Below are 11,820 nucleotides of genomic sequence, written 5' to 3'. Positions count from 1 at the left end.
TATTATGAAAAATCAAAAATTAAAATAAAATGATCAATTTTTAACATTTATAAGTAAAAAGTTTTAATTGCAAAACATAAAAAGAATCTTGTAAGAATATTCCCTTTTAGAGGAAAATATAGTGAAATACATTGGAGAGGAACTCAACTCTATTATAGAGTTCCTCGAGGAAAAAATAAAAAAATACATTGGAGATGGTCTAAAAAAGGCAACGCTACAACATCACAAGAAGAAAATATTTTTCTAGTAATTGGAAAGAAATGATAAAGCGGGGGATGAAGAGAAATGATGACACCAAGCGGGCCGGACTCTGCGTCTGTTAGTGTGATAATTTGACAAACATTATATCGATCCGACCAGCCAAAGCTGTCTTGTAATGTCCCTCCTCTGTCACTTTATCCCTGCCGACCCATCTAGAATTATTCCCTTTGCTTATTCATCTCTAGCTCTCCTCTCCCTCTCTGCATTTTCTTTTGTCATATCCACCCATAAAACCTTAATTAACATTTCATTTCTATCAGAAAATATTCGTTGATAATTCTAGAAAACTCGGGTTATATTCCCCGTTTTGAAGCCATCTCCAACCCAACTGCAAAACATTATTTTAGTGTGATTTACACCAAATCCTCTCCAATGGAACTGCAAAAATCATTCTATTTTAGTGCAACACTAAAATTTGACACCAAATTTGGTGTGACACTATTCACCACACTAAAACACTATTTATCCCACTAAAACACTATTTACTTATTTTATTATTAAAACATATAATTAAATAAATGATAAATAAAAAACTTAATACATATAATATTATAAAATAGTTTTAGTGTGAAGTTTAGTTTTATAGTTGGAAAAGACCTTGGTTTTAGTGTTAAAATTACACCAAAATAGTGTGGTTTTGACACTAAAATGGTGTTAGTGGTTAGAGATGCCCGGAGAACATTGACGTATTTAAACTACTAAAGGACCAAAACCAAAATTATTTGTCCTAACTTATTGAAGTAATCAAAATGTAGACATCTATATATACCGTCTGTTCCTAGTTTTCATCTATTCGTATTTTCAAATTTTGCCTGCTCTTTGAGTAGATCCACTTACGTTGTCATGTTAAAATATAATCATTAATTCATTATACATCGGGGGATCGATAAGTTTCTTCAAATTATTAACATATATACACTTGGGGAGGGGGGTAAAAAGAGAAACAAAAACATCAGTGACAAACGTCAACACATGAAAAAGAACTGAACACTAATTAAACCACAATCAAGTGAAACTCGAAACCCTAACATGGAGGGACCATCAAATCATTGGATATAACTACACCAATCAAAAACTTGATTCTGGGTTAATTTTGGCATAAATATAGTTTCGTGATATGCAAATGGGGTCCCATCTCAATATGACAGAATTTAGGGTAAAATTATATGAATAATAAAAAAACGATCTTACCATAAAAGTCATTCGTTATTATTACTTATGTTTGCCATTATTCTTTGTGGGGTCCGAAAATAACTTTTTCCAAGTTCACGGCCAAGAAGTCAAGTTATGTGCTACCTATTTTTTTTGTAACTACGTTGTCTCTTTCCGAATCCAAATGGGCCCTTAAAGGAGTCACTAGGCCAACAAAGAGGAAATGAGCTTCTAGTGTTAAAGCCCGTTATCATTTTCTTGTGAAATGTACATTTTGTTTTTTTTTCCTTTTAAACTGAGGGGTTTCTTGGTTTAACAATGAGAGCATCTATAAAAGACATTCTATAACTTCAAATATGAAGTTTTTTGCTCTCCAAAAAGAAACTTCAAATTTTGAAAAGTGAAATTCTATATCTGAAGTTTCACTACTCAAAACTTCAAATTTGAAGTTTCATATTTTTATTTGCATTTTGGTCCATACAATCACACATCACCTTTATGATTTATAAATATTTTCTCGTTTATTATTTTAATCCTTAAAAAAAATTATATCTCATAAATATTTTAAATTTTGTTTACAGATTTTAAATTTTACATATAAAATTAAATAAAACTTTAAAATAAGATTTAAAATATTTTAAACTAGATTTAGATAACAATAATATACAAAAGAAATTTAACTAAAGATTTTAAAAAATTACATGAAGACATAACTATTACACAAATTTAAATATTACAACAACACTAATAATCAGGTAAGCTTAATCTGGAACCTTCAAACTTTTCAAATATTGTCCAATTTTTTTTGTGTAACTAAAGATGGTTGTTGTTGTTATTTTTGACATCTTTTTCTTACAATTCTTTCTTGTTCATATCGAATATATTTACGAGTATTAATATCATCGAAAAAATAGTCTTTTAACAATATTTTATGTTTCTCTTTTACTTTCTTTTTCTGATTTAATGTATTTACAAGTATCAATATCATATGATTACAAGTATCAGTATCAATATCATATGATTTCAACAACTTTCAACAATATCATATGAGATCATTTTTACTTTGAAATGCACTAATAGATCATATATGCATTACGAAAATCATTTTATGGAATAATATGATATTTTGTTTGAAGTTTAATATTAATTAAATTATTTTTATTTAATATTTTTATGTTTTAATAGAATATTTATTTATTAATATTGTTGTAATATGTTTATATATGTGCTAGTTATTTATAAAAGTTTTATGAATTCAAATTAGCTATGACAAATATAAAGACCATATTATAAAATATAAATAATTTTGAAGTTGAGTTTGAAGTTTTGGTTTTGGAAAAAAATACCTTTAATTGGAAAAAAATACCTTTAAACTTTAAATATAAAGTTTTAGAAACTTCAAAATAGAGTTCATTTTTGGAAATGCTCTACGTTTGATATCGGTGGAAGAGCCGAAGAGATGAATCAATAAACGCACACCATAGAGATAAATACTGAAGAAAGGAAGTTGCAAACTCTCATGTCTGATTATAACTACACGCGAATCTAGAAGGAGAAAAATCAAAAACAAAAACTGCCTTCTCCATGGTTCCATACGCAGCCATGGACATTTTATACCTGAATATTCTCTTTATAAAGCAAATGATATTTTACTCCCAGGAACAAAAATTTAACTGATGAAGCTTTAAGAAGATAACCAGCCGTTGATTTACTTCCCGTGAGTAAACTTAGCTTTGAAAGTGTTCTGAAGTCGTTCTCGGGATTTGGCTTGAGCAGCCAACGCAACATCGTCAAGAAACCCCTTTTGTGGGAATTCTTCAGGTACAAGACTCCAATAGATCTCAAACTGTTGATCTGCTTCCTCCTTTTTATCCATTAAGCTATACACTATCCCCTGAAAAAAATTACCAGCAACTTCCTCTAAGTGGCAATAGCACAATATAGCTGAGAGATGAGTCAATAAATATTCATTTTCCTCATGAATAAAATTACCTGGCAAAGATACGGTCGAAAATCTCGAGCGTTATCATTCACCATCTGTTGAAATATCTTTAGAGCTTCTTCAAATTGACCCTGAGGTTTCAAACCAATCTCACATAAGTAGTACATATCCATTATTCCCTCTACATCGTTCAAAAACTGCTTACCTTCACAATATGCATTTGGCCGATCAAGACTTGAATGTTTCTCTCCTCGGTCACTCGGTTTCCTTGTCGAGCAACTTCCATAGCTTCACTCAGCATATCAAATACAGAGGAGTCATGAGACTTGTGCATTACCATAGCTAGACCCTGCAAGGGAATAAGACAATACAAATTCTATTACCGACCAACCAAAAAGAAACACAATTTATCCTAAAGGAGAGAAAAACACATACGTGCAAAGCTCTGATCAGAAGAGGGTTATCTCTGAGAATATCCTTAAACAATCTCTTGGCTTTACTCAACTGCCCCATCGTCTCATAGCAAAGCGCTTCTAGAAGCTTCCACTCAACTTCACGAGGCTCTAACTTAATCAGCTTCTCAACGTACTTGACGGCGTCTTCAGGTTTCCCTCTCCTCATCTTCTTATACAAAACAGCCTTCATCGCCTCCATGTTCTCCGGCTCGCTCTCCAGAACCTTCTCGAACATTTCCTCGTCCTCTAGCTCCGATTGAGAGCTCGCAGTCGCAGTGGGCAGCGATAAAGCAGGCTTCGAAGAACAGAGCCCTAGGAAGACAAACGACCCGACGATAAAGATCGCAGCTTTTCTCGCTAGAATCTGAACGAAGTCCTTGGAAGAAGGAGACGTCGAGGAGCGTATGAGAGGGAGATGTGGAGAGGGGGAAGCGAAATTGAGGGATTGGGAGAGTTTGGGAGCGAAAGGTCGAGACTTTCTCCACGGAGATTGAAACCCATTTGGATTAAGGAAGTGGGTCGGAGTAAAAGTCTGTGCTTTTTCCCGGCGGCGGTGAAATTTAGCCGGAGAAGAGAGGGCAGATACTCCGATGGAACTCATTTCTTAAGAGACAATCTCAAGAGAGCATTTACGAGAGTTTATATTTTTACAGTGTCTTTTGTGTAAATATAAGTTAACTGAAAAGAGTTCACTTCTCTAGACTCTACTGTTGAATTCTACACTTAATCCCCCAATAGTTTTTGTTTTATCAATAAACCCCTTAATCCTGAAAATTTAATCACTGTACCACCCATCCTATTCAATTCGAATTAATTCCAAAGTAATAAAATTGCTTAATCTTTTTAATTAATTAAAATGCATTTAAATAATTGCGTTGAGTGTGATATTGGATGGATTTTTCGGTTATTGAACTTCTTTCAGATTTGATGACAACTCAATCTTTAGTCTGAACTTGGAAGGGGTTTACATTCATGAAGCATGGAGGGTTTTGCATCTACATATGTGCATTTAGCTTGTTTTTGTTCTGATGATGATCGTTTGCATGCATCTTTTAAAATTGGAAACAATAACTAATTGATCAAATGATTTGATGTTGTTAGTTGTTACAATGCAACCACAAAATTAATTCATGTGTATATAATTGATCAACTAGTTCTTGTAAGAATTACTCATCCATTAGAAATATCATTTTTCTTTGTGGGAGAAACGCTTTTGTGACACGTCTGTAATGGGAGGGTTTACACCTTTTTGTGCATTTATTTAGTCTTGTTTTTGTTCTGACGACGATCGTTCACGTGTATATTGAGTATAAAACTGGTAACAATAACTAGTTGATCAAATGATTTAGTGTTGTCACACGTACCAATGCATCCTCAAAACTAAATACATGTGCGTATAATTAATTTCTTCGTGTTATAAATAGCAAGGAAGTTCTTGCATGACTTACTAACTCATTAAGAAAAAAAATCATTTTGTGACAAGTCTATAATGGCGATGATCATAGGCTTTCTTGATATCTTCACAGCATTCGTTTTCTTCCTTGTCTTCCGTTGTCTCTTGCTTTACAAGCAAACCCACAAGCCTTTGCCCACGAACTGGCCGGTTCTTGGGATGCTTCCGGGTCTGCTCCTCCAAGTCCATCGTATCTACGACTGGATCACCGAGCTCCTTGAGGCCACCGGAATGACGTTTTGCTTCAAAGGACCATGGCTAAGTGGAACTGACATATTGCTCACTGTTGATCCGGTGAATATCCACTACATCCTAAGCTCAAATTTCGTTAACTACCCTAAAGGAATGGAGTTTAATAAGATATTTGAAGTCATTGGAGATGCCATTTTCAACATTGACTCGGGTATGTGGGAGGACATGAGGAACTCGTCTCATGCCATTTTTAGCCGTCAAGACTTCCAAAAGCTTTGGGTGAGTACAAGCGTAAGCAAAATAAATCAAGGGCTTGTTCCTATCCTTGAAAACGCTGTTGAGAAAAACATCCTTGTCGACTTGCAAGATGTGTTCCAGAGATTCTTGTTCGACACGTCTACCATTTTGATGACCGGGTATGACCTAAAATGTCTCTCCATTGAAATGCCTAAAGTTGATTTCGGTGACGCTGTGGATGGAGTCTCAGATGCAATTTTCTATAGACATGTCAAGCCAGCTTTCTTGTGGAAGCTCCAATATAGGGTTGGTGTTGGAGTCGAGAAGAGGTTGAGAAGAGGTCTCGCGGTTTTCGATGAACTGCTCGAGAGGATCATATCATCTAAAAAGGAAGAGATCAAAAGTCATGACCCAAAAGGAGATGTCACGGATGTGTTAACATATTACATGACTCTAGACACGGTAAAATATAAGCACTTGAAAACAAGTAACGATAAGTTCCTTAGAGACACTATTTTGGGTTTCTTGATCGCGGGGCGAGACACAACAGCCTCGGCTCTCACTTGGTTTTTCTGGCTCCTCTCAAGAAACCCTGAAGCAATGACCAAGATCCGCCAAGAGATTAACAAGAAGATGCCAAAGTTTGATCCTGCGGATTTAGACAAACTCGTGTATCTACACGGTGCCGTGTGTGAGACGCTAAGGCTATATTCACCAGTCCCTTTTAACCACAAGTCACCGGCAAAGCCAGACGTGCTTCCAAGTGGGCATAAAGTCGATGAGAATTGGAAGATAGTCATCTCAACTTATGCACTGGGGAGGATGAAATCTGTATGGGGGAGATGACGCAGAAGATTTTAGGCCAGAGAGATGGATTTTAGATAGTGGGAGGCTGATACATGAACCTTCGTATAAGTTCATGGCGTTTAACGCTGGTCCAAGAACTTGCTTGGGGAAAAAGTTAACGTTCTTGCAGATGAAGACAGTGGCTGTGAACATCATACAAAACTATGAGATTCAGGTCGTTGAAGGGCACAAAACCGAACCAGTTCCTTCTGTTCTTCGCATGCAACATGGTGTCAAAGTTCGTGTAGCTAAGATTTGATTTTATGGGTTTTCTAAATATTTTTTTTAGATATGAAGACATGCTGTACCTGTGCCAATTGCTTACCACTGTTTTCTAAACATATCTTATGTCATTTACTGCTTATCTTTTGAGTTGTTAAATCATATTCGTACATTTAAGTACAAATTAACCTTGGAGATTTTCTACCAGCTCGATCACAGATATTTTTGAGATGAAACTTTTGGTTTGGTACTTTAGTTTCAACTTTTTTCCCCTTTCTTTCAATTTAAAATTGCATAAAAGTAAAATATTCACAGTTTTTTTAACAGATGAGGCTTCGAAGACAAAATACATTTTTCACATAATCTGAATTCAGTCTTTGTAGACAAAAAGATAGGTGGGAATTGAAGAGGTAGTTGGTTGATAAATGATAATGTCAAGAGAAGCGCACTTAGCTAGCTAGTGACTTGAGGAGGAGATCCCATGAAGAATGTGCTAACTTATCTAAACTGGTATTGTACCGTTTCATGTCACTTTCGAATTCAATTTTTGATTGTTTGTTAAATTTTGTTTCTTTCACAAGGTTTACACAATTTTATAAAACTTCTTTTGTTTTATTAAACTGGAAAACTGAATCAATCACATATAAACATTTTTTAAATTAAAAATTTTGGGATCGAGAGATTATAACCTCCAGATAGGAATATTTAAGGAGGATTATTGGATTTTAACCAAAAAAAGAAGAAGGAAGATTATTGGATTATAGTATTAAAAAAATTCAATCCACATAAAATTCATTGCTTAAAAATATTTTCAAGATTTTAATATGAACTCTTCATTCTTTTTGAAGGGTGCACCGTGCACGTAAACCATGTCCTTTTCTAATCAACATCAACGAAGTATTATTGAACCCAGTGGTTTAAGATTATGTAGTTGTAAATTGCTATCTGAGTGGAGGTCAAAATGGAAACCAATCCATTATGTAGCAAAGATATCTAATTCCTCTAGAGGATTTTTTTTTTTTTTTGTGTGCGTTTAAAACGTTAAATCTCTAGAGGATTAAGTTTTGAGGTTTACTTCAAACTAGATGATAATCAAGCGCATGCGTAGAGTGAGTTTTTATAATAATACTTGTTTATTAAATGATTTTAACATTTTGCAGCACTACAATCTTTATCGATTATAAAATGACGAATACAAATGTTGGTCCCTTAAATGTATCATTGATGTTGAAGAGTTAATGTATTACATATTATTTTAATTATTTTTAAGATTTCATATGCAAAAAAAGAAATTAATTATTGTGAGTGATACAAATCACTAAAACCAAATAGGCAACATCGATTGAATAATGATGAAAGAAGATTAAGTTTTCTGCTCTCGATTTATTTACTACTGACTTTCCATAAGTGATTTCATTTTCTACCTCTATAAAATTGTGCTTTCATTCTCGTCTTTGTTGCATTGATATGAGTTTATTTTATTTTTTTTAACTTTTTCTATGAATTCAGTGAATTACATAAGTGTCAATTTAAAAGATGGACATCTGTAAAAATTAGTTCTACTCCAGATACATATCTAAGAATCAAAATTTTGAAGAAAATCACCGGCAAACTATATTATTCATATCTAATATATCAAGCTATTATAGAATATAAGTGTAGACGCGAACTATAAATGTCTGTCTAGTATATATTCACCAGTTTGGTCTAAAAATCATCTAATTCTAGAACAACAAAACAAATTACTTATTTTATTAGCCTAGACTTTTGAGGTTTAGTTATTTAAGAGTATACAGATAAAAATATATATAATACTTTACCATTCTAGTATATATGTAAATTATGTATAAACTTTGATTTATTAAATGATAAACCAGAAAACTTATAATAAATGGTTCAAATCTTTCATTCTTACAATTATAATAGTTAGATAGGATATTAGGGAGAAACAATATTAGACGAAATATCAAATATATCTTTCTTCGAACAAACTCAAAAGGAGGTGATTGGAATCTTGTTATGATATTTCATTAAAAACTTTTTAGAAATAAAAATCAAGACTAAATTATTTAATCTGAATGAAATAATATATATATATATAGTGCTTCCAATATTAAAAATCACTTCGATTTGAAGAAGTGTGTTTATGGGATTCTCAGGATGAAATAAGATATCAGAAACCACCTATTTAAAAAATAAATTTGTATACATAAAAATATATACATTAGAGTAATCACATAAATTAAAACCAATACCTTTTGTTAATTTACAATCACGTTTTTGGTAAATAAATCAAAACAATCATTTTATCTACTTTATATGATATAAATTAAAATTTATTGATATTGATATAGATATATAGTATATTTTAATATAAATATTTATTATTAACACTTCCTACTCATATTATTTTTTAACATTTGTATATTTGCTGTAACAAAAAATTCAACCATTAATCACAAAATCAATACAAATTTTAAAATTAAAATATTAAGATCTCAATAATTTTTCACTGGAAATTTTAAAATTAAAATATTTTTATATTTGTATATAGTACATAATTTATTTCAAATGATATTAATATATATATATATATAATATGAATATCTATTAATGAAATTTCATATTCATACGATTTATTAGGGTTGAGCATTTTATCCGATACCTGAACCCGTATTTGAATCCGATCCAAAAATCCGATCCGAAAATTCGAACTGAAGTAACAAAATACCGAACAGTTATTGAATTCAGAGAGATTGGATATCAAAACCCAAAAGGGTAATATCCGAACCCGAACGGGTAATATCCAAATCCGAATGATCTCCGAAGATAACGAAACATAAGTATACTTAACCCTATATTTCTAGTTTACTCCTCTCATTTTATTCAAAATATTTATATTAATGACGCATATTGCTCAAAATTAGATAATATACGTATAATTATGGACAAAATCATTTGCTACTCTCTTAAAATACATATCAAGCTCTTGTTTCTTGCATTAACAAAAATTGCATCTAAAATTACAAAACAACAACTAAATTAGTGGTTTTCTATTTTTAAACTTTTATCTCTGAACCTATTAAAAGTTTAATCTTTTGAAAATTAGAAAACCAGTTAAGTTAAAAATATATTTTAAATACAAAAAAAAATTAAACAATGAATAATATATTTAATTTTTCTTCGAAATTTAGATATCCGATCCCGACCCAAAATATCTGAACCCAAACATAAAATGCCCGAACCGGACCTGAAGTGTAGAAATACCCGAACATGTTCTATACCTTTATACTGAAATACCCAAATATCCTAAATACACGATACGAACCCGAACGTGTATTTGAACGCTCACCCCTACGATATATGATCATTTGTATCTTGCTTGAACAAAAAAAAGTTAAACCATTTATCACAAAATTTTGAATATGGAACTTTTACCATTTTTAGTAATTTATAGTCGTTTTTTAAAATTTAAAATATAACATATAAGAAAAAACTAATTTTTTATTATATCTTTAATATGATTGTTTAATTTCTTTTAGTAATATAAAATTAAACAAAAAAAGAGGATACAAAAATTGTTATCAAATATGTATTATTCATAATCATTAATTTTCATATATATGTTAATCATATTAGGTAATTCCGTAGCTAAAAAAATTATTTTGTACACTAAAATATTCTTTGGTACACTAATAATTAATTTGATAGTTAGTTTAATAAAAATCATAGTATAAGTTTTTATGAACCAACTTTTTTTTCTAAGAATTCTAACAATCATCCTTGTGATAATACGTGCCTACGAAAACATGCCGTAATGCTCCAGGATTGATACACAGATTAATACACAGGGGATTTGTATTGGTATGGGAAAACTACTATATGCTCGTGACCATATTCGTTTCTTTCATTTCTGTAATTAAATGATTTCCTGGGATTTCTTATATCGTTATCATTTAGGGAAGTATATATGGACCATTATACGCAACTTAACATTCTGTATAAAAAAATATCGCAAACTGTTGTGAAACTAGAGAATAGAACTATATTTCTGTATTATTTATAAACATAAGAAGCCCTTTATATATAGGAAATTACACCGTCATAGAATAATAGAAAGACTAAAGAAATGAAATACAAATATGGAAAAAATACAAATCATAATCTAATAAGGAAAATGCAAAATGCCGATTCTTTCTCTCTCTCTCCTCACGGTCGACTCTCTCTCTCTCTAGCATTGAGCCGGTTATGAACCGGGCCGGTTATGGACATCCACAATATGATTTATAACACTCCTCCTTGGATGCCATAACCATACAGGAATTGTAATACGCTTTAGATGTTGCCTCATTAAAACCTTACCAGGAAAACCCAGTGGGACAAAACCATGGTGAAAGAAAAAGAGTACAACACGTATTACTCCCTCTGTTCTGAACAACTCGCGGCTGGCCTCATTAACAACCAAGATCTCCGAATGGTTTGAAGATGTGGCCGCGATCGTCTGCTTCATGGAACACCATGATATGGTCGTTCCACCATGTGTGTAAACATAGTCTGTCTGTGATCGAGCATTGTGTGGATCCGAAAGATAACCTGCATCAGCAAAATCAACTAAAACTTCTTTGTTTTGGTTAGTATAAAATAAACTCAAGTCTTTCGTTCCTTGCAGGTAACGAAGAACATGTTTAATCCCGTTCCAGTGCCTTTGGGTTGGACAAGAGCTTAATCTAGACAATAGATTCACGGCAAAACATATATCTGGTCGTGTGACTAGCCAGATACATCAAAGCTCCTATGACACTGAGATATGGCACTTCGGGACCAAGGACATCTTTATCGTCCATCGTAGGACGGAACGGATCAGTGTCCAGGCCGAGGGACCTCACGACCGTGGGGCTAGATAATGGGTGAGACTCGGCCATGTTGAATCTCTTGAGTACTTTTCTGTATATGCCATTTGATGCACAAGGATTCCATCTTTTATGTACTCAAGCTATAATCCCAAACAAAACTTTTGTTTTTTTTTTCAAGATCTTTCATCTCGAATTCTTTTTTAAGAT

At 32.5% G+C, this 11,820-nt stretch overlaps 1 protein-coding gene and 1 pseudogene across 2 annotated transcripts; one reads left to right on the top strand and one right to left on the bottom strand.

The window, feature by feature from the left end:
* Positions 1 to 2,871: 2,871 nt before the first annotated feature.
* Positions 2,872 to 4,467, bottom strand: LOC106301782 (protein SLOW GREEN 1, chloroplastic). 2 transcript variants are annotated; one of them, XM_013738256.1, is made up of 4 exons: positions 3,791 to 4,467; positions 3,561 to 3,704; positions 3,406 to 3,486; positions 2,872 to 3,307 (listed from the first exon to the last, which is right to left on the bottom strand). In XM_013738256.1, exons 1-4 carry the CDS (start codon positions 4,409 to 4,411, stop codon positions 3,122 to 3,124), a joined length of 1,032 nt encoding a protein of 343 aa, XP_013593710.1. In that variant the 5' UTR covers positions 4,412 to 4,467; the 3' UTR covers positions 2,872 to 3,121. The 2 variants fall into 2 exon arrangements, with proteins under 2 accessions (XP_013593710.1, XP_013593711.1); XM_013738257.1 differs by having other exon boundaries at positions 3,216 to 3,333.
* An 810-nt stretch (positions 4,468 to 5,277) lies between these two features.
* On the top strand, positions 5,278 to 6,833 carry LOC106304504 (annotated as a pseudogene).
* Positions 6,834 to 11,820: the final 4,987 nt, after the last annotated feature.

The sequence above is a fragment of the Brassica oleracea genome, chromosome C7 (assembly GCF_000695525.1).
Source record: "Brassica oleracea var. oleracea cultivar TO1000 chromosome C7, BOL, whole genome shotgun sequence".
NCBI classification, from domain to species: domain Eukaryota; kingdom Viridiplantae; phylum Streptophyta; class Magnoliopsida; order Brassicales; family Brassicaceae; genus Brassica; species Brassica oleracea.
The sequence above is the reverse complement of the archived record's forward strand: the minus strand, read 5'-3'. Positions and strand labels throughout refer to the sequence as shown.